Source organism: Urocitellus parryii, chromosome 9 (genome assembly GCF_045843805.1).
Source record: "Urocitellus parryii isolate mUroPar1 chromosome 9, mUroPar1.hap1, whole genome shotgun sequence".
Lineage (NCBI taxonomy): Eukaryota > Metazoa > Chordata > Mammalia > Rodentia > Sciuridae > Urocitellus > Urocitellus parryii.
This window is the reverse complement of record NC_135539.1, coordinates 138,572,400-138,596,727: the sequence shown is the minus strand read 5'-3', so window position 1 is coordinate 138,596,727 and position 24,328 is coordinate 138,572,400. Positions and strand designations below refer to the sequence as shown.

General features: G+C 38.7%; 1 protein-coding gene across 7 annotated transcripts in view; it reads left to right on the top strand.

Annotated features, from left to right (window-relative positions):
- Rabgap1l (RAB GTPase activating protein 1 like) overlaps positions 1–24,328 on the top strand; it is a 628,203-nt gene that overhangs the window by 519,851 nt on the left and 84,024 nt on the right. Inside the window, exon 1 of one of the 7 annotated variants that reach the window (XM_077803027.1) lies at positions 15,900–16,010. The exons of the other annotated variants lie outside the window; for them this stretch is intronic. Within the exon in view, the coding sequence (XP_077659153.1) occupies positions 15,900–16,010 (111 nt within the window). Of the gene's footprint in view, positions 1–15,899; positions 16,011–24,328 lie in introns of those variants that run through there. 7 annotated transcript variants of the gene reach the window in all.

Here is a 24,328-nt window from a genome sequence, read left to right as displayed (position 1 = left end):
ATCCAATGTCTCAGTCCATGGACAGCTGGTTCCATTCCTCAGGGCTTGAGGTGAGACAGAACATCATGGCAGAAGAGTGTGGTGGAGAAAAGCAGCTCATATGATGATCAGAAAGCAGAGACAGAAACTAAGCTCAGTTCACCAAATACATACCCAAAGGCATGACTCCAGTGACCAGGCACACCCTACCCAACTTCAGTTACCATTCAGTTAATCCCTATCATAGGGGATTGGTTCACTGATGGGTTAAGGCTCTCATAACCCAATCATTTCACCAGAATGTTCTTGCATTGTGCACACAAGAGCTTTTTGGGGACACCACACATACAAACCATAACATTCTGCCCCTGGTCCCCAAGAAGTTCATGACCCTCTTTCACAATGCAAAATACATTTAGTTCATTTCCAAGAGTCCTCATAGTCCCAACAGTTCTAAGATTGTTCAAAGTTCAAGTTCAACTTATTATTGCTTAAGGCAATCTCACATTGTGAGCTCCTGTAAAAACCAAAAGCAATTTACAAGTATCCAATATATAAAGGCACAGAGTAAACATTTCCATTCAGAAAAATAGGGGCACAGAAAGAAGAGATGAGACCAAAGCAAGACTGAAATCCAGCTGGGCAAACAAGTCCTGTAATTCTGTGTCTGGCATCTGGAGTGCATGGCATCGTGATGTTCTCTCCAAAAGACTTATGGCCTTGTAGCCTTGTTGGTTGCAGCCCAAGTGACCTCTCTGTTGGCTTTCCTAGGAGGCTCAATTCCTGCAGAACTCCTAAAATGATGTCCCACATTATTGTCATTTTGTAATCTTGCAGGTCTCTTCTGCATCTTTGTCTTCCTCCTCTCACCCCCGTGCATCTCCTTCTCAGGGGGTACTTGCAGGGACTCTGACCCTGCTGCACTTTGCCTGGCCTCCCAGGCCTTCCTTGGAAATCTTGGTGGAAGTCTCCATGATACCCTAACTCTAGCATCCTACATTCCTGCAGAATGGAACCATCACCATGTGGTTGATGCCAAGGTCTGCCCCCAACTAGAACAATAGCCAAACCTCCAGGGACCCTGGCTGCTTCAGCCTCCCAATCCCTGGGTAGGCCCCCTTGTGCAAGAAGAATACCCAACTGGTCTCTTCTCCAGAGAATTTTTATTTTTACTTCCTTAAGTCTGAGATGGATAGAATCTTGCCAATTCAAGAGATACCCTCAAGCCATATTTTTAAAGTCTCTGGGCAAAGTCTTCAGCATTTCTTTAGGGTAGTAAAGTCTTTAACAACTACAACTTCTTAGCCCCAGTTTTACGCCTCCTTTTAGTCTCAAGTTTTTCAAATCTTTCTACTCTACTTTCTGCTACTGAATATCACAAAATAAACTTGGCTAAAATCCTCCAACAATACCCATTCTACTTCCTGAATGCTGTGCTGCCTAGAAATTTCTTTGCCAGATTAAGAAGTTCATTGCTTTTTAAATCAACTCACAGAAAGTCTCAGGACACTGGCAAAATGCAGACAACTTCTCAGCCAGAACAAATGGCCTCTAGTCCATTTACCAATAGTGTGTCCTTTTCCTCTAAACACTCTTGAGCCCTCTCTTCACTGTCAGTGTTACTATTGGCATTCTGGTCTTTGAGCGTCCACCAGAATTGGCATTAAGCTCCACTTAAAACAATCTAAAGCATTTCCAGCTTGCATTGCTACACATTTCAAAATTCCTTCAACCCATTCATAAGAGCTCCATGGATAAGATCACATAGTCAGTTAATCACAGCAATGACTCCATTCTTGGTACTAGTTTCTGTTTTAGTTAGCTTTTTTTTCACTGCTGTGACTAACAGATCTGACAAGAACAATTTTGGAGGAGGAAAAACTTATTTGCAGGCTCAAAGTTTCAGAGGTCTTTGCCACAGACACCCAGCTCCACTCCTTAGGGCTCAAAGTGAAGCAGAACCTCATGGTGGAAGAGTGTGGCCGAGAAAAGCAGCTCATAATGATTGGAAGCAGAGAGCTTATTTCTTATTTTGAGACAGGGTCTTGCTGAGTTTCCTAAGCTGGCCTTGAATTTGGGATCCTCCTATCTCAGCCTCCCAAGTAACTGGGGATTACAGGTGTGTGTGTCACTGTGCCTGACATATTACTCTTAAAAGCCTTTTTTGGGGGGACAGAGCAGTACTGGTGATTGAACCAGAGTTGCTTAACCACTGAGCCACATCCCCAGTACTTTTTATTTTTTATTTTGAGTCAAGAGCTCACTAAGTTGCATAGGGCCTCCCTACTTTGCTGAAACTGGCTTTGAACTTGCAGTATTCCTGCCTCAGGGAAGCTGAGGGATTATAGGCATGTGCCACCATGTCCAGCATAAAAGCCTTTTTTAAAATACAATACCATTATTTTTATTTATTTATTTTTTTTTATGTGGTGCTGAGGCTTGAACCCAGTACCTTACACATGCTAGGCAAGCCCTCTACCACTGAGTTACAACTCCAGCCCCAAAAGCCTATTTTTAACATCATGGAAACCACCACTAAAAGGTCGTTCAAAAAATACCACCTCAAACCACATAATCTTTTCGGTAGTAGCACAGACAGTTAATTGTGACTTGTATGCATCAGTAACTTGAGGAGAAATTGATGGCTAATCTTCAGTCTTTTTTTTCCTTTATATTTGCAAATGCCCTAAAAATAATACTAATGGATACAATATGAGTTTCAGCTCATTTTTAATACATAATGATACGATATTAAGAGCAAAATATGAAGAAAAGAAATATAGAATTTGGTGTGGGAAATTTGAAAGCTTGTTTCTTTCAGTAATTGGACTGTTAAAAAGTTAATTGAGGGGCTGGGGCTATAACTCAGTTGGTAGAGTGCTTGTTTTACAGGCATAAGGCCATGGGTTCAATCCCCAGCACCAAAAAAATAAAAATAAAAATAGAAAGTAAATAAATAAAGTGGCTTGTCACTAATTCACTTAGAAAAAAAAAAGTGAGGGACTGGAGTTGTGGCTCAGTGGTAGAGCGCTCACCTAGCATGCATGAGGCACTGGATTCAATCCTCAGCACCACATAAATGTAAAAGATATTGTATACACCTAGAACTAAAAAATAAATACTTTAAAAAAAGTGAATTGAATCTTCTTTCTTCTCTCATATTTATTTTATGATGAACCTGATGTAGGTGGGAAAAAAACCTGAGATTTATTCCCACATATTTCAGTTTTAATCATAGCTCTGATTTATAGTGGTGTAATCTTAAATTACTTGAACTGCTAAGGCCTGGAGCCTCTTATAAATGGGGATGATAGAGCCAGCCTCATGTTTCTGTGTAACAACTAAAAGAGATAATGTGGTTAAAGCCCTGGCCCAGCACAGTAGATGTTAAATGTTTTCCTTCTCCTTCCAAGTCCACCCCTAATTCAAACCCCTTATCATCTTTGAAATGAAGTGGATGGAAGGTTTATTGGTCAGTTCTAAGCTTCAGGATAAGCTGCTACTTTAAACTATCCCATAGGATATTTCTTTTGACTCAAAGGTACAAATGAACTGTAAAAAACCTTTTTATAATACAGTGATAAAGAAGGATTATTTATTTCCACATAATACCATAGTAATAGTGTTGTGTTGATCAGTTATAACAGATGGACATCATTACACAACAATGTTCTCTTTGGTTCCCGTTCTTGTCACAATTATTTGATTTAATAATCGGTAATTTGGAGCTGGGGTTGTGGCTCAGTGACAGAGCACTTGCCCTGCACGTGTGAAGCATTGGGTTTGATCCTCAGCACCACATAAAAATAAAATAAAATAAATATAAGGGTCCAGCGAAACGTCGGAGGAAGAGACCACCAAGAGACTGACTCATGCAGTTGTAGAAGGGGATTTATTGAGGATCCATTTCAGCGCACTGGGGCTCCCTGCTCACTCAAGAAGGGAGAGCAGCCCAGAGCCCCGGGCAGGGGTTGAGCAGTGCTTAAGTACACTTTTTGGGGAGGGCGGGGACTTTGCATACATCAGAACAAATCATCATGAGGCGCGGGAAAATTGGACAACAATTCTTAAACTTGATTAGTACATTCATTGGTGGGAACAGGTCAGGCGGGGTTGATTGGTCACTCCTAAGCGGGGTACACATTTAAACTGATTGGTTTGGGCCTTGAATGCCTACGTGCCAAACTGCACTGGGTCCTAGGTTATTAAACAACCAGAGGGTCAGGGGGAATATTTACTGGGCAGTTCCGGGTATTGTCCTTACAGCTACAGGAATTCCAGGTTTTGGGTGTAGCAGAGGAACTTAACAATACCTGGTCCTTCACTTTCAGGCCTTGCAGCTTAGAAACTTTACAATGCCCGGTCTTTTACACTTTAACTTCAATTTCTTTTACATAAAGGTGCTGTGTTCTGTAGTCAGGAAATTAGAGAGGGCAGCAAACTTCAGGAGATTGCTCCCCACCTCCTTATCCAGCTTTCCCCCTCTAACCTGGCTCCCTCATTTCAGAGAAGACTCATGTAAATCACCAAATTGCTCTCAAATAAAGCAATGTCTAGAGGGTTTTAGTTGCTTAGGGAAAACTAGTAGAGGATTGGTGGTGTGTGGCACCTTTTGTTTACCCCTCCTGGATTTTTTTTTACTTAATTTTTAAACTAATAAATTAAAAAAATAAAAATCGTACATATTAATTGGCTTTCCCATGATGTTTTAATACATATATACATTGTATAATGTTTAAATCATATTAAACATCTGTCTCCTCAAACATCTTTTTTTTTATGGTAAAAACACTTAAAATCTGGCTTTTTTAACATAGGTGCATCATTATCCGCAGTCACCCTGCTATCAATAGCACCCCAGAACGGTTCACTCCTACTTACCATAACTTAGAACCCAGGGATCAACCTCTCCCCCCTCCCTAATCTTCACACTCCCAGCCATTCTATGCTAAATTTTTATGAGATCAACTGTTTTAGATTCCATATGAATGAGATCATGTGATACTAGTTTCTCTCTGCCTGGCCTGTTTCATTTTGCATAATAACCTCTGGTTCCATTTATATTGGCACAAATTACAGGATTTCTTTCTTTGTGTATGTGGGTGTCTGTCTGTCTCATTAGTATCCCACTGTGTTTATGCCACATATTCCTTACTCATTCATCAGTTGATGGATGCTTAGGTTAGTTCCATTTCTTAGCTGTTGTGAATAGTGTTGCAGTAACAGGAGAGCAGGTGTCTCTGATGTGCTGATTTAATTTCCCCTGAATATATACTCAGCAGTGGGATTGCTGAATCATATGATAGTTCTATTTTTAATTTTTTGAGTATCCTTCATACTGGCAATACTATTTTCTATAATGGCAATACTAATTTATTTTCACATCAACAGTGTGTACTTGTTATCTTTAATGTTTTGTATAATAGTCATTTTTACTGGATGAGGTTGTATCTCATTATAGCTTTAATTTGCATTTTCCTGATGATTAGTGATATTGAGCATTTTTTATATACCTGCTATTTTTATGTCTTCTTTTGAGAAATGTGTAGTTTGTTGTCCATTTTATAATAAAAATCTTTGCTGTTGAATTTTTTTAGTTCCTTATATATTCCGGATATTAACCCATATAAGATATTCATTTGTAATATTTTATCTGATTATATAGGTTGTCTCTTCACTCTAATGATTGTTTCCTTGCTGTGTAGAAGCTTTTTTAATTTGATGTAACCGTATTTGTCTATATTTGCTTTTGTTTTCTGTGCTTTTGGGGTATTCTCAAAAAGCAAAAAACAAACATGCTAATTCCAGCTGGCCATGATGGTGCACACCTGTAGTCTCAGCATCCTGGGAGGCTGAGGCAGGAGGACTTCAAGTTCAAAATTCAAAGTCAGCCTCTACAATTTAGCAAGACCCCATTTCAGAATGAAAAGTAAAAATGGCTGCAGATGTAGCTCAGTGGTAAAGCATCCCTGGGTTCAATCCCTAGTACTGTAAAACAAAACAAATGTAAAAATCTTGGTAATTCCAATGTCCTAAAGCATTTTCCCCATGTTTTCTTCTGGTAGTTTCAGTCTCACATTTAAGTCTGGTGTCACTCTCCTAACATGTCTAGACCCAGCATTTCTAGCACCATATATTGATATTTCTGTCCTTTCACTAGTGCATGTTCTTAGCATCTTTGCTGAACATCAGTTGGCAGTAGATGTGGTTTATTTCTCTGCCCTATATTTTGTTGTATTGGTCTATATATATTTGTTTTTATGTCGGCACCATACTGGTTTTTGGTTGGTTGGTTGGTTGGTTGGTTTTTGGTACTGGGAATTGAATTCAGGGGCACTTGACCACTGAGCCACATCCCCAACCCTATTTTGTACTTGGAGACAGGGTCTCACTGAGTTGCTTAGCACCTTGCCATTGTTGTTTGGCTTTGAACTCATGATCCTCCTGTCTCAGCCTCCAGAGCTGCTGGGATTATAGGGTGCACCATCAGGCCCAGCTCCAAGCTGTTTTGATTACCTCACTCTCGTGATATATTTTGAAATTAGGCAGTGTAATGCCTCCTGCTTTGTTCTTTTTGCTCAAGATTGCTTCAGCTCTTCAGGTGTTTTGTGGTTTCATACAGATTTTAGAGGTTTTTTTTTTTTTCTTTCTAGTTCTGCGAAGCATGTCACTGGTATTTTGATAGAGATTGCATTGAATCTTTAGATCTCTTTGGGTACTATGGACATTTCAATAACATTGATTCTTCCAGTCCATAAAACAGGATGTCTTTCCATTTTTTTGTGTCTTCTTGAATTTTTTTCATCAATGTTTTATAATTTTCATTATAAATAGCCTTTACCTCTTTGGTTGAATTTACTCCTAGGTTATTTATTTGTTTGATATTGTAAACGGGATTGCTTTCTTTCTTTCTTTTCTTTTTTTTTTTTAAAGTTGTGATGGACCTTTATTTTATTTATATGTGTTTCTGAGACTCAGAACCAAACTCCAGTGCCTCACACATGCTAGGCAAAAACTCTACCATTAAACTACAGCCCCAACCTGGAATTGCTTTCTTGATTTCTATTTCAGATAATTTACTAATGGTATATAGCAGTACTACTGACTTTTGTGTGCTGATTTTGTATCCTGCAACTTTTCTAAATTTATTTATTATTTTTAATAGTGGAGTCTTGGGGTTTTCTGCATGTAAGATCATATCATCTATACAGAGTAACAATTTGACTTCCTCTTTCCAATTTGGATGCTTTTTATTTCTTTCTCTTTGGTTAGGACTTCCAGTCCCTTCTGGAGTTTTATTAACTAGACAGAAAATGGGGGAAAATAGAGGTATCAGTTTCATTCTTGCATACTGAGAATGCCCTGCTCCTGCCCCCCCCCATTCAGGGTTATGATCCCATCTTCTCTTCAGGTTTTGGCAGTTGATCTCTTCCCTCCAGGCATAATTTTTATTAGTATTGATAATAATAGTAACTAGCTGGATATGATAGTGCACTCCTGTAATCCCAGCAACCCAGGAGGCTGAGACAGGAGGTTTCCCAAATTTGAGACCAGCCTTAGCAACTTAATGAGGCCCTAAGCAATTTAGCAAGTCCCTGTCTCAACATAAAAACATTAAAAGGGCTGGGTATTAAAAGTGCCCCTGGGTTCAATCCCCAGTACCAAAAACCAAAACAAACAAAACCTCAGTAGCTAACATTTATCAAGTTTTTTATCCAAAGTCAGGTAACTTGCTAGGGACTTTTACATGTGTTATCTTATTATTCCTTATAATATCAGCACTGTTATTATTTCTCATTTTATGGATGAGAAAACCAAGACTGAGTGGCTTATGTAATTTGCTCATGGTCACTGGTGTATACACAATGTTTGTGTCTCCTAAAAACTAATACTGACATCCTAACTCCAGAGAACAGCATTAGGAGATGGGGGAATTGGCAGGTAATTAGGTCATAAAGGTGGAGTCGTCTTGAATTCGAGATTAGTGTCCTTATAAAAGAGACTCCAGAAAGATTCCTTACCCCTTCCACCATATGGAGACCCAGAGAGTCCTTCTCACACCTTGAACACCTTGACTCAGATTTCCGCATCCAGAACAGGAAGAAATAAACTCTGTTGTTCATAAATCATCTGAGCTATGCATAGTATTTTGTCTCTTAGCAGTCCACACAGACTAAGATCCAGCCAGGGAATAGAGGGGCTAGCATCAGACCAGGTTAGAACTCTAGAGCCCACATGTTAACCTTATGCTGGACTTCCCTCCTCCATGGAGGCTAGAAAGGCAGAAGCCCCATAGCCTTCTGTGACAGCCCTGGGCCTACATGCCAGTTGCCAGTGGCACTATTAAAAATTACTCGGAGGCAGATTGTCTTTAAATGCAAGCATATATTCAATCATACCAATCATCAAATATAAGCAATAAGTATATAAGTATTGGGAGTGTGGGAGCACCCCAGCTAGCCTTAAGTACACACTAATTAAACACTATAAGCAAATCACATAATCCTAAGGCAACTATGAATCCCCAAATACCTCCAATGCTCCGTGACTTCTCTTAGCCAACGAGCAGATTTTGTCCTTGTCTGGTGCTTCTCTCCAGCCGATGGCTGGACATCAGGAAATGGTGGAGTGAGCCCAGGGATGGACAGCAAGGCAGCCAGACTCATCGATGTCCTTGGAGCAAAACTTTTCACTGTGGCAAGACCAGCAATTTAAATACAGTTCCAAGTTGGTGGTGTACATTGGTACGAAAGTCAATATCCATTGGTTATATCCAGTGAGGTCATGTAATTGCAACTGGTCATGTTTTTTTGCGCATGTCCATGGAGATGTGCTCCCTATGAATTGTAACCAGTCATTGCTAAGCGTGCCTGTGGCTAATGCCCCTTATATCTCTTTATCAGTTGCAAGCAGACATGACTAAGCAGTTCAATGGCTGCTGTTCCTTTTGGCCAGCAACTTAGTGAGACCTGGCATATTCCAGTATGTCTGTGGCAGATGCTCGTTATAATGCCATGTATGCCAAATCTGTGCAGTTGGCATTTGAAACCCACCTCAGGCCTGTTTAAGTCTACTTTTGAAACCTTTACTCCTATCGTGGCCAACATCAATTCACCACTTTGGTTGGGCTAATTTCATTTTCCCTATATGAAAAAATTGTTTCACTTTGCCTCTTCAGGTCTACCTATCTTTTTCATGAAGTCTTCCCTGTCTGCAGAGAGACTTGAGTCTGTTACAATCCTCCATCCTTAGTGTTGTATTACTTACAGGATACAGTCTGCTTTATATTCTGTAATATGTGCGCACGCATGTGTGTGCACAAGTGTTTGAGAATCAGCAGTGCCTGGTACTTGGCCCATTCTGGGACTGATGTGCTTCCTTCATATGTGAAGGACATGCACATAGGAGACAGATGTACCTTTTCAAGTCTTATCAGCACTCTTTCTAGAGGTTAGAATTGAGTCAAATCACTAAACTTTCCCATGCTTTAGTTACCTCATCTGTAAAATAGGGATAATTATAGTACTTTGTAAAGATTAAATGAAATCTGTGTTAGAACATGGTGCACACTTAGTAAATATTAGCTGCTACTTTTTAAAATATATATATATTTATTTTTTAGTTATAGGTGGACACAATGTCTTTATTTTACTCTATGTGGTGCTGATGATCGAACCCATTGCCTCATGCATGCTAGGCAAACACTCTACCACTAAGCCAAAACCCCAGCCCCAGCTGCTACTTTTTTAAAACAGGAATGAGAGCACAGATTTTAATATGGACCTAAGCATGGGCTGTAGACTCCTAGCTATATTATTATCATTATAAAATTTCTACTAAATATTCATTATTATAACTAGATGATGTGTAACACTGCATTACAAATTCTGCAAGCCCCTCTCATGCACATCACCAGCATTCAGTAAATGCTGGGGTGTTATTTTCAAAAAACCAAGATATAATTCAGATGCTGTTAAATTCATCAAGTCTTTTTTTTTAAGAGAGAGGGAGAGAGAGAGAGAGAGAATTTTAATATTTTATTTTTTAGTTATCGGCGGACACAACATCTTTGTTTGTATGTGGTGCTGAGGATCGAACCTGGGCCACACGCATGCCAGGCGAGCGCGCTACCGCTGAGCCACATCTCCAGCCCCAAATTCATCAGGTTTTAACTGTGGGAATTTAGCCAAGTCCACTGCTTATAGCCTCCTGTGAAGACCTGAGATGGAAAGGAGTCATCCAGGCAGGAGAAACTGAGAAAGCAGCACTTGCAGGAAACCCTGCTGTGTTCTCTGAAGGGTCACACTCTGATCATATGGAAAATTAGTATATCACACACAATGGCTGATTTGGTTGTTAAGACAGTTTTAAAATAATTATTAATTAAAGTCAAGTTCTTTGAAAGTGGAATTCAGTTAAAATACTTTGTGTGAGCTGGGTGCTGTGGTGCATGTCTATAATCCCAGTGGCTCCAGAGGCTGAGACAGGAGTTGCTTAGTGCCTCAGCAATGGGCAAGGCACTAAGCAACTCAGTGAGATCCTGTCTCTAAATAAGACACAAAATAGGGCTGGGGATTCTGTTCATTGGTCGAGTGCCCCTGAGTTCAATCCCCAGTACCAAAAAACTACTTTGTGCAAAGTGAGACAAGGTGAAGGTTATTCAAGTTTTCAGATGCATCTGATACTGTCTTCATGTTGGATGAGAGCAGATATCAGTGAATGCTTGGGCGAAGTGAGGCATATTTTTTTGATTAGGTAAAGCTTAGTTTGTGTATTTTGTGGATTACAATGTTATAATTGAGGTGAAAAGCTGAATAAATTACCGCTTTTCTTTGTGGTCTGGAATCTACCTCACCCTCATTCTTTGTAGTGAGATGCAAATGAGGCATTAAAATATCCAGTATACCTGGGAAGCAAGTATTTAGGTAGCACTGTTCTTTTTTTCCCTGGTTTAATGTTGGTTTTTTTTTTTTTTAAGAGAATATGTTTTCTGAGGTTTTAAGTTTGTCTAGCAATTGCTAGCAAAGATAGGAAAGATAATGTGCTGAATGGCTGCAATTCAACATAAGAATAATGGTTTTCTTTATTTACCTTTTCATAATTTAAAGAGAACTAGAATTTCACTTATCTTTGTACTCATTGTTCTTTTTCCATTGTAAAAACCCAGTAGGTGTTACTAGATTATTCCAAAATCCAAAACATTCTGAAAAGCTTTCTTCTGTTGCTACTTCTATGGTTTCTCATTCACATCTTAATTTATCTTTTCTTCTACTTAGAGTCCTTGAGTTTTGTAATGTATACTTTTAAGCTTAGCTAGAAACCTGCTTGGAATAATGGTTTTCCATGATTAAAAAAGTATTCTTTGGGGCTGGGGATTTGGCTCAAGCGGTAGCGCACTTGCCTGGCACGCGTGCGGCCCGGGTTCGATCCTCAGCACCACATACAAACAAAGATGTTGTGTCCACCGAAAACTAAAAAAATAATTCTCTCTCTCTCTCTCTCTCTCTCTCTCTCTCTCTCTCAAAAAAAAAAAAAAAAAAGTATTCTTCGAATTTTGTCCTCTTTATGGTTCTTTATTTCTACATCAACAACAAACATTTTGCTTTTGGGTGGGTATAGGTAACATTACGTCATGAGGACTTACTGGATATTTGTGTCAAGTTATTTAGGAGCCTGTATGAGGATGTTTGTGGCTGACTAGAGGAAGGCGGCTGGCCAGGAGCAGCGTTTGCAGGGCTCTGCCTGTGGGGGTGGAGTGGGGCGCTCAGGAGACCTTTTGCCCTCTAGACCATGTTTCTGTCATGGTTGTTTTGTCCTCCTTGCCATCTGATCCTGATTTTATGGTTGTCACGAAGAGAATGTTCAACAAGTAGAACCTGAGATTGGGGAGAGGGCCTCCGCAGCCTCTCTGGTGAGGCGAGTTGATTCTGCGTGAACTGGGATTTAGTGTTTCCGCTTTGGTGCGTATTGCAGTTCTGCTGCCCCAGTGAAACGACTTGGAATACGACCACATCTTATCCAGACTTTATCAAGTTTTATTTTGGCTGTTTCTAAGTTAGATACTTGAGAGTGGGTGTTCTCTGAAGGCCAAGATATGGGGTTTGTTTTTGGTTTTGTTTCCTGGCCTCCTGCAGGCTAGGCAGGATCCCACCTGAGCTACATCCCAGCCCTGGGAGATTTGCCTCGCACTCTAGCAGGAGCCAAGTATGTTTTTGTTTAAAGACCATGGTCCAAGAAGGATAACTGTTGGGACAAAATCAGCATGAAATATTAAAAAAGTATTTAAAAATTATTGCAGATTTATTATTTATTGATATTTTCTTTAAAGAAAAGGCTTTTGAAAATTAGTTTATTTAATTCTAATTGGTTTGGTCTCTGAATAAAAAGACTATAAATTGTAATGTAATTGATGAAAAATAAAACTACTGTCATTGAATCCACATTTTTAGACAAAATAATTGAATTTTGAAAATTCTCGACTAGGCTTCAAAGTAGACTGCATTTGTTGAGACCAATTATTAACACTGGGGCAACGTTCTTGATATCTACAATTAATGCTACTTTTGATTTTTATACTGATAGAGATTTAAAATGTATCCCCACCTTCAGCTCCCCCAGCAAACCTGCTTGGTGGAAGGAAATCGGACACCTTCCTTTTGATTCTTTCTACACACAAGTGAAAACCTCCGATGGAGTCTGTCCCTCTCAATTTACATGACCATGAGGAAGTCGGAACCTGGGGAAGTTAAATGACTTGCCCTGGGTCAGGCAGCTAGCTAGTTCCTGCTGGGACTGCGGGCCATCTAAACGGTGAACAGAACGCCATGGTCCCTGCTGCCTGTTTGGGTGCACAACCCTCTTGGTGAACTGTAGCTGAACTGTAGCGGTAAATGGTGGTGTCCGCACCACACCCTTGATCTCAGGTAATTTTCAACAGTCTGCCTTTTCTTTTTCCTTCCCAGTGCCATTAGTAGATAACTACAGAAACTCAGGTGTAAACAACCCTGGGAACCCAGCCAGTGGGTGTCAGTCTAGTGTGGGGCAGGTGGGGTGGTAAGAGGCACATCCAAGGGCTGAATGTAAACATGACTGTCTTCAGTAGCTGCTGAAGTTTGGGAGTTTATTAATGTAGCTTTTGCTTCTGAGACTGCAGAAAATGAGTAAACGAGAAAGAGTCTCTATAGGAACAAGTTTTCCTAATATATCATCAGTTTTCAAAGAGCATGCCTTTTTTTGGAACCATACTCATACAATTAATCACATAAGGAGAAAAAACCTTGAATTTGTCCTCCCAGACTCTGAAAGTGCAGTGTATTTTAAGAGTACAGAAAAAAAAAAAATAAGGTTATAATTCAAATTTAAGAGAGTCCTTCCTCAAGAGAAGGTATGCACTGGGGCTGAGATGGTGGACTTCTTAGATTTAGAAATGCAGTGTTTTTAATCTAGTCACTGTGGCTAGTTAAAACAGTCTTTTGAAGGTAAACGTCAGAAGTTCTTAATGTTTGCATAAGGATTTGTGTAGAAAAAAACAGAGAAATAAACAAAAATAAAAGAAAAATTTAAAATTTAATTAAAAATTTCTTAACTTTAATTTTGTAGATTTCTTGAAGGACTTATTTGTAGTTGTCAGCTTCAGTTTATATCAAATTGTTTTTTGTTGCCTTTGATTATGTTTCTAAAAATGTTTTTGCACCCTTGTATTCTGATGCCTTAAATGTTTTATGAGTTTAATATGCAGCACCTCTAGGTGCTATTTGATATTGTTTTCTGGGTGCTTTTTTCTTGACTTATAAGCATTCTACTTAAGCAAGATTACCTGTTGTTACACTGACTGTGCTCTTAGGCAATTGCTCAAACGTGGTTATGATTCTTGTTTGCCCTTGGGCGGTTGCCAGCAGGGAGTAAGGCATTATGGGAAGCCGTTTTCTTACCTTTCACAACAGGTGTCTTTGTCGGTGCACCTTATTCAGATATCAGCTTAGGAAGCACTGAGTCACTGTAGTGAGGAAAACGTGAGAGCAGGAGGAACTGCTTTCACATCTAGAGAACGGTGCTGCAAGATACTCTGACATCTTCTGGTGCCCAGGAACACAAGAGGAGGCTCACAGTGTCTTTCAAAGTACTACTGAAAAGATAAAAAGGAATTTAAAAGGTATGAACTGCCCGGGTGCCTTACAATGCCTTGACTCCTGATTATCATTGAATTGTTACCTGGTCAGTGTTAAGATGAATGTGCTGGGGAAAAAATTTAATGAAAATAATGCTTTAAACACAAAGCTGGGTTGGGGGGGGGGGGAGTAAAAATGCCTTACCAGCTCAACAGGGGTCAAACACGAGTTAAAGCTGTTTTAATCTTGAGGATTTATTTTAAATATTGAAATTTTTTTTCTTTAAGCCTATTAGACTTGCTTGTTTCCTAGCAATAAGAGGGTTTTCCCTAGTGTGCGCAGGCACTTTTAATCTAGAATGCTGTAGAAGTTGTAAAACTCTCCTGATCACTTTTAAATGGCACAAGGTACTAGTTAAGTCCTCATGTTAATCTGTGGAAGATGGAGATACATCAGGAAAATCTGGGGAAATAGACCTTTTAAATCTCTGAGCTTTGTTTGCTCATTTTCTGAAAAGCAAATCAGTTTAGACAACACAATTCTGCTATTGTTAATGCTATTGTAATGAAAACTAAAAATTCCAACCAGTCTCTGTATTTCTTTTGATTTATTTTTTTAAAAAGTCATCAAATTGATTTATAGTACTAACAAAAAGTATTTCTCATACCACTGCAGTCTCACCTATAATAACCAGGGAAGATATTTGGCTTCATCTCGAATATTGGATAAAGAGTTTTGGGAGGAACTTTTGTCTTCCCCCTTTTTTATTTGCTTAATGCCTTTTCATGGAATTAGCATACAGTATACATCCTGACAGTTGAGGCAACTTTGGGACAATTCCTCTAGAAATGTGGAGGTTCCTTTACCACCTCCAGCTGTACTTTAAAATACTTTTGGTGGCTGAGGCCCCAGCACACAGTTCATGGTCTCTGCTGATTGGGATAGTCAGAAGAAATCTCTAACCTTAAAAACAAAAGGTGATAAAACCATTTATCTATGGGAGAAAATAGTTTGTACATGAGTATTGTTTCCTGAGTAATCACGAAAACTAAGTTCTGTTTTAAAAAAAAATTTTTTGTTAGAGAAATTATTATTAATTGACATTGCTATCCCAAATGAATTTTTTCATTTTTATAATTTATATTTGGTGCCATAATTTTTTAATGGAAATACTCAGAGGGGGAAAAAAATAATCAAATAATCTGCTTCTCATACTTTAGGAGATAAATTTTAACTGTGCCAAGAATTCTATAAATTCTGAGAAATTACAATAGTTGACATGTGTTTATTTTTAGAGTGGGAAAAAATAAACACTAAGAGTATTAAGAAAATCTACTTTTCCTCCCAGAAGATTTTTCATGTAAATAATTCTGAATTAAGATGTACTATTACAGAAACATTTAATCACCAAGAACATAGCATATATCAATTTTTATTTTTTTGCTTTGTTTTAAGGGGCATTGATATAGGATATTTCTAGTTAGGAAACATCTCTCTCTCTTTTTCTTTTTTTAAATATTTCTAAAAACTGAATTTTTCCATCTGCTGTGCTAAGAATGCAGAGGTGTTGATAATGTGTACTTCCTGCATAGATAAGAGGCCTCCTTTAGTTTTCTACTGGGGGTGAATTGCTAGACAAGACAGTGACCGCAGCTGCTTTCCCCCCCCCCCTTTCTTTCTGGATTTTGACACTCAGCCCCCTGGAACTCGGGTGGGTGTGTGTCCTGGCAGTGCTGCAGTAGGAGTTTTCCTGGGAGAGTCTGGTCTGGAGCTGGGGCAGCCGCTGCTGCTGCAGGAAGGCCAGCTGGCAAGATGATGGAAGAAATCTCCATTATGGTGGCCTATGACGCCCACGTTTTCAGCCAGCTGCAAGATGAAGACTTCCTCACTAGTCTGGTGGCCATCAGCAAGCCCAGGTCTATGGTAGGTGGCGCCTTGCACTCTGCCCTGTGGCTGCTCTTTCTCTTCTAGATGGTAGTTACACTCCTGTAGCAACTGAGGCACTGCTGCCTAGGAATCGATATAGAAGTACTGCTGTTGGCTTTGTGTCACAGGCCACAAGGTCTACAGGTTTCCAGTGACTTATTTACATAATTAAACACTGTAGGCTGGGATTGTGGCTCAGTAGAGTGCTCGCCTAGCATGTGAGAGGCACCGCATATAAATAAATAAAATAAAGGTCCATCAACAACTAAAGACAATTAAAATTACAGTATACATCATTGTACATTTTAAATGTTAGACTAATGCTTTCCTATGTAGTGAGATTGAGAGGAATTTTATACTGCCAAATATCACTTTGTTCAAAGCATTTGCCTTGTATGTATGTATATGACTATTAGGTGAGACTACCTACATTTACAATTCAGTTCAGTCTATGAAGTGGGCTATGGCATCTTTGTGAATTGACCTACCTAAAAATCAAATAGTTTTCGGGACCTTAAGTTATTACCAAGATGTCTGAAAGGAACTTCTAGTACAATTTGAGTTTGGATTTAATATTTGTAAGAAGCTTTTTATCATCCTTTCAGGGTCTTAGTGTACATGCCTGGTATAATAGAAAAATTAAGTTCTTCCTCCCTTGTGGTTGACATATACCTGTAATCCCAGCTGCTCAGGAGGCTGAGGCAGGAGGATTCCCAGTTCAAGGCCAACCTGGTAACTTAGTGAGACCCTGTCTCAAAATAAAAATAAAATAAAAGATAAGGACTGAGGTTGTAGCACAGTGGTAGAGTGCTTGCCTAGCATGTATGAGGCCCTGGGTTCAATTTGTAGTACTGCAAAAAAAAAGGGCGGGGTGGGGGGTGGCTAGGCATGTAGCTCACTGGTAGAGCAACTATGGATTCAATCCCCAGTACCATAATAAATGAATAAATATCCATACCTGTTAGGAAAATTTTTATAATACTCTTTGTTCATTATATTTAATAGTATTCATTGCAAACAACATAATGAAAGAGAATGTCATATCAGTTAAAACTGATATGTATAAAACCCTGCTTCTCTATTTTAAGGCACAGGAACCTTAAAAACATGACAGTTTTTTTAAGCAATAAATTGCAACAACAACAATAAACAAGTTTGATTAAAAAAAAAAACTTAAGGGTTATTTCAACCAGATACTATATTTCAACTTTGTTTAGCTTCTGATTTGAATAAACTATAAAAATGTTATAAGATAGGGGAAATTTGTTCACTAGTTATTTAAGGATATTAAGGGAATTATTTAATCTTTTTGTGCAGTAATGATACTATGATTTTTCTTTTCACTGACTTATGTCGATACTATGATTTTTTTTTTAAATGCCAGCTCAGAGATACATTTGAATAGTTATGGTTGAACTGTCTGCTGGGATTCAGAAGGATCCAGTGGAGGGACTGGTGATGTATATGAAACTAAATGACCATGTTGATTATATCAAAACTGGGTGAAGAGGTCATAGGGATTCATTAGATTTTCTACCTTTGTAAAAGCTTGAAAGATAGTTTAAAAGAATCAGATTCGGGGGAAAAAAAACAGGAGCAAAACAAACGTGAAACCAGAGCATGCTTCTGCACGTGTTTGCTGACACGGAAACATCTGGCCTATTGCTTGTCTTACAATATGGGTAATTTCTTTTTTAATAATTTGTTCTTTTGTGGAGATATTACCAAATCCTAGTTAACCACGGTATTTACACTGACTCAGTAGAAGATAGTCTACCTTGGTGTCTATTTAAATTTCATTTTAGGCATTAGGGATGTCGCTTAGTGGTAGAGTGCTTGCGTAGCCTGCCCAAGGCTCTGGGTTTGATACCTGGTACTGCAAAAACCATTAGTTTAATAATATTTTACCATGAAAATTTATCCAAAGAATTCAGACTTGTTTTATTTTGTCTGATAGTCCCACCAGCATCCTCTTAAATGGTCTGAGCTGACACTTTAAAAACAGAAGTTTTGGGCTGGGGATGTGGCTCAAGCATGCTTGCCTGGCATGCGCAGGGCACTGGGTTCTATCCTCAGGACCACATACAAATAAAATAAAGATGTGTCCACCGAAAACTAAGAAATAAATATTAAAGGATTCTCTCTCTCTCTCTTGCCGCAGTCTGGCTGGGCACAATTCAGGAGCTACTTGTCAAAAGAAACAAACTTTATTTTTAAAACTACAAACGCCAAACAAAACAGCTCCTCAGGAAAAACCCTCAGAGCCCAACTGCCACCACCGGCTTCCACAAGCCTCTCCACACACCAACCACCACCTCCCACCATCCTCCTGCTCTTGAGGCCGATTGGCTAGGTCGCGTGGGCGGAGCCAAAGAAGTCCCCCAATGAGCAGTTCCGTAGTCTGAAGGGCAGGGAAACAGCCCAATGAACATGACTGCAGAGGAGCCAATCAGCTAGATGTTGCTGGGGCCACTGTGAGCCAATCATCAGCTGGCAGCTTGAAGTTTGCTGGCAGCTGGAAGTTTGCTGGGGCCCCTTTGGCTGTGGCTCTCAACATCTCCCCCTCTCTGTTTAAACGACAAGCATGTGGCTTAGGGACCGTGCCTGCCTTAGGTTGTCCAATACTACATATGGTCCTTACCCGTCTTCGGATGAGCTGACCTCAGGGCGTCAGCCTCCTGTCTTAGGTTGGTACCATTGTAATTGGATCTTACCCGTCATTGACTACCGGTCCAGTATACAGCCACACCTGTGGAGAGGTACCAGCGGGGGGGGGGGGTGAGGTTCTTTGCCTCACCTCTGTTGGCCCCCAAATAGCTGAACGATCATTACAAGCAGAAGGGAGGAAGATATACCAAATCAATACTCCAATACTACCACAAGTCGCTGCACCAACAGATAGTTCACAATGCATACAAGTGAGTTCACAATGCATACAAGTGACACATAGTTTAGGCAAGTTCTGTAAGCGGTTCAGTGATGGCTATTGCAGAGACTGTAGATTAGTTTTATCTTTGTCTTCACCGGCACAGGGATGAAGATAGGAATTCTGGCAATAATGGCTAAAGAAAAAATTATATAACATTCTAGAAGGTACTAAAAGAAAACAATTTTCTTAACAATTTACATTGTCTTCACCGGCACTGGGATGAAGATAGAAAGTCTGGCAATAATAGCTAAAGAAAATATTGTGTAACATTCCAGAAGGCACTAAAAGAAAACAATTTTCTTAACAATTTACATTATCTTCACTGGCACTGGGATGAAGATAGAAATTTTGGCAATAATGGCTAAAGAAAACATTGTGTAACATTCCAGAAGGCACTAAAAGAAAACAATTTTCTTAACAATTTACATTATCTCCACCGGCATTGGGATGAAGATAAGAATTTTGTCAATAATGGTTAATATTAATAATTGTGTATCATTCTAGAAGGCACTAAAAGGAAACAATCTTCTTAACAATTTACATTATCTTGAAAAGAATTATTAAATATAATCAAAAGGATAGGTGAAAGTAAACAAACAGATCTGTTAACCTTTTTTTGTTTACATATTAAAACAATTCTTAACAGTTATTTACCCAATTTAAATTAAACCATTTAAATCACGTGAATAAAAAAAAAAATTTTTGGATCCTTTTTTTTTTTTATGAGCGCTCATCATATATGATATATGGACATATGTACATTCAAACACATAACACAAAACACAAGTGTGCACACATAATACATACAACACATAACATAATGGTAAAGGCCTTATAACTTTTTACAGGTGAAATCTCCATTGCAATGTTTAACAACTCTATAGTAAAAAAAAAAAATATATAGAACTGATCAGCAAAACATTAACCTAGGTCTGTATGAGCTCAAAAAACAAAATAGAACTTCATGATATGGGAAAGGGCAATAATAAAATAGATATTGAAAAAAGCATCCTGGTTCTGTCGCAGATGTAAGGATAGCCAAATTGGAGTTTTGGATATCAGCTGTTATGGATTTGAGCCAAATCATCTTCTTTTTGGTCTGTAGAAATTGCTTTAGTTAATCTCTCTGGAATCCAAATCGGCTGCTGTTCTCCCTGTGGAAACACAAAAACAGGCCCCCGACTCCAGACAATCACTGGGTCAGGACTTTAGTTAATCTCTCCGGAATCCAAATCGGCTGCTGTTCTTCCTGTGGAAACACACAAACAGACCCCCGACTCCAGACAATTACTGGGTCAGGACCTTTCCATTGTCCTGTTAGAATATCTTTCCAAAGTACCTTGGGCTTATGTACATTTTTTGGACACATATGCCTTTCTGCAGCACTAAGTCCTGATGAATCTAAATTTAAAAAGTTTAGAGTAAAAAGGGTTATTTTAAGTTTATCTTTGGGGAATATATACCCCTTCCCAATTCCGTCTTTTTGCTTTAATAAGTACATTTTAATAGTTTGATGAGCTCTTTCAACTATGCCTTGTCCCTGTGGATTGTATGGGATTCCTGTTATATGAGTAATGCCAAATGATGAGCAAAATTGTTTAAAAGAAGTAGACGTATAACCAGGGGCATTATCTGTTTTTAACTGTTTTGGAATGCCCACAGTGGCAAAATTTTGTAAGCAATGAGCTATAACATCTTTAGTTTTTTCTCCGGCATGAAGGGAGCCCATCAAAAATCCAGAAGAAGTATCAACTGTAACATGCAAATATTTTAATTTTCCAAATTCTGGCAAGTGTGTGACGTCCATCTGCCAAATATGGTTAGGTATCAATCCTCTAGGATTGACTCCAAGATTAACTTGTGGTAAAAAGGTCACACAATTTTGACATTGTTTTATTATTTGTCTAGCTTGTTCCTTAGTTATTTTAAAACGCTTTTGTAAAGTATTAGCATTGACATGGAACCTTTTATGAAAATTTATAGCTTCTTCTAGTATAGAGAAAATATGTACGTCATGTGTAGTTTTATCTGCTAAATCATTGCCCAAACTAAGGGCTCCAGGCAATCCTGTATGTGCCCTGATATGTCCTATAAAGAATGGATCTTTTCTGTCCCAGATTAAACTTTGTATAGTGGAAAATAAAGAGAAAACAGTAGAAGAAGGGGAAATCCTACCAGCATCTTCAAGGGATACTATAGCATTAACTATATACTGACTATCAGAAAATAAATTAAATACAGAATCTTTAAACATCACAAAAGTTTGTAATACTGCATTAAGCTCTACCTTTTGAGCTGATTGTTTGGGTACTAAAAATGTAAAAGTTCGATCAGGGGTAACTATTGCTGCTGTACCATTATTTGATCCATCAGTGAATATATTTGGAGCATTCATGATAGGTGTTTTTCTTGTCATTTTTGAAAAAATTACAGGATGCAATGACCAAAAAGACAATAAAGGATTAGATGGTAAGTGGTTATCAAATGAAACATTAGATTTGCACATGATTATTGCCCAAGTATTTAACTCATTAGCTAATTCATCAATTTGATTCATAGTATATGGAGTAATAATTTTATTAGGAGAAATTCCAAACACTGCCTTTGCTGTTCTTATTCCTTTGAGTATTAATTGTCCTACAACCTCAGGATACCTAGTAAGAATATTGTTAGGAGAATAAGATAAATGTATCCATAATAATGGACCTTCTTGCCAAAATACTCCTGTAGGAATATTTTTTGTTGATAGTACAATAAATAATAAAGGCAAACTTATATCAATTCTATCCAAATGCATATTTTCCATATATGTTTCAATGATTTTTAATGCCTTTCTTGCTTCAGGCGTTAACATTCGGGGTGAATTTGGATCTGATGGACCTTTTAGGATATCAAATAAAGGTCCCAATTCTCCTGTTGGAATACCTAGATAAGGTCTTATCCAATTTATGTCTCCTAATAACTTTTGAAAGTCATTAAGTGATTTGAGTTGATCTACTCGTATTTGAATTTTTGGTGGACGGACCATGGTTGAGGATAATAGAACTCCCAAATAATTAATTGGAAAATTTAATTGTACTTTATCTATTGCTATCTCTAGATTATAATTTTTTAATAAGTTTGTAAGTGTGGCATAACATTCTAGCAATGTGTTTTTAGCTTTGTGTGCTAATAATATGTCATCCATATAGTGAAATATTTGTAGCTCAGGATTTTGATTTCTAAGTGGCTGGATTACTTTGTTAACATAAATTTGACACATAGTTGGGCTGTTAGCCATCCCTTGAGGGAGTACTTTCCATTCATATCTCTGATCAGGACCTTCATGATTTAGTGCAGGGATAGTAAATGCAAAACGTGGACTATCCTCAGGATGAATTGGAATTGAAAAAAAAACAATCTTTAATATCTATAACTAAAACATACCAAGTTTTTGGCAAAGCAGACAACTGAGGAATCCCCGATTGAGCAGGTCCCATAATGACCATTTCATTATTAATGGCTCTTAAATCTTGCAATAATCTCCATTTACCAGATTTCTTTTTGATGACAAAAATGGGAGTATTATGGGGAGATACAGAAGGTTGTATATGTCCTTCCACTAATTGTTGTTTGACCAGATCATGGGCTACTTGTATCTTTTCTTTAGTCAAGGGCCACTGAGGAACCCATACTGGTCTTTCTGATTTCCAGGTAATTTTTATTGTCTCAGTGGCCCTTTGTGAAAATACAACCCATGTCTGTCTGTTCCTTGATTTATTTGTATTGGTGCTGCTATACCTTGTTCTTGTTTTTCTAATCTTTTTCCTTTCCTAAAACCTTGTCTAGCCATAATAGTGGGTGCATTTTGATTGATATTATTTGTTAATGTTAAACCTAATTGATCTAAGACATCTCGTCCCCATAAATTTATAGGAAGATGATCCAATACATATGGCTGTATAGTTCCTTCACATCCTTCAGGATCCTTCCAATCTAATACCATTGCACTTTTATCGGGATTATTCGCCACTCCTAGGCCTCGAAGCGTTTGAGTGGCTTGTTGTAATGGCCAATGTTTTGGCCATTCTTGACGAGAGATAATGCTAAGGTCTGCACCTGTATCCAGTAACCCATTAAATTCATGTCCTTGAATATTTAGTTTTAGCATGGGGCGAGAATCTAAATTTAAAGAAAGCATAGCCCAATCTACACCTGTGGAGCCTAATCCCTTGGAACCTCTTTCTACAGCATGACTGGAAAATTTATCATGTAGGCATGGTATTATTAGTAACTGTGCTATTCTATCTCCTGGTGAAATTACTGATATACCTTTTGGAGAACTGGCTATAATTTTTATTTCACCTTCATAATCGGGATCAATTACCCCAGGACTTATCAAAAGTCCTTTTAGAGTAGAAGAGCTGCGTCCCAATAATAAGCCTACTGTTCCTTTGGGAAGAGGTCCTTTCACCCCTGTGGGAATGATTTGAACTCCCATCTCTGGAGTTAGTACTGATTTGACGGAGGCGCAGATGTCCAACCCTGCGCTCCCTCTAGTCTGTCTGATGAGGGATCTGATGCCCTGGGCACTACCCTGATGGGGTTGCTGGGGTTGCTGGGTTCCTCCAGAGCTCCGTATATTTGTGGTTTGGGGCCCCGGAGCATTGGGGCCCCCTGTCCGTTTTTTGGCAACGGAGCCCGATGCCTTTGTCCACGATATTGTGGATAAAAACCTTGTCCTTGCTCGTTTTTTGATAATGGAGTACCCTCTATGGTGGTTTGAGAACGGCATTCATTAGCCCAATGTCTCCCTCTACGGCATCGTGGGCAAATACCCGGTATTCTATTCCTTTGATACCTAGTATTGTTAAACCCTCCTCCTATGGGGCAATTCCTTTTAAAATGTCCTGCTTGTTGACAATTGTAGCATGTTCTTGGCCCGGCATCTAAAGCCTGTTTTACTGCAGCTGCCACAATTTGCCCTTGTTCATTAATGTCTCTGGCATCTAAAGCCTGTTTTACTGCAGCTGCCACAATTTGCCCTTGTTCATTAATGTCTCTGGCATCTAAAGCCTGTTTTACTGCAGCTGCCATGACTTGCTCTTGTTCATTAATGTCTCTACACAATTTAATATATTTGTTTAAATCTTCCTGTTTCCATGGTCTAATGATATCTCTGCACCAACGATTCGCTTGGTCATAAGCCAGTTGTTTTATTAATGGCATTGCTTGTTCTGTATTCCCAAAAACTCTGGTAGCTGTTTGAATAAGCCTATCTACAAATTCAGCATAAGGTTCATTAGCTCCTTGTATTATCTTAGATAATTGACCTTGTAAACCTCCATGTCCTTGTAAAGTCTTCCATGCCTTAAGTGCATCTACAGCAATTTGTGCGTATACACCA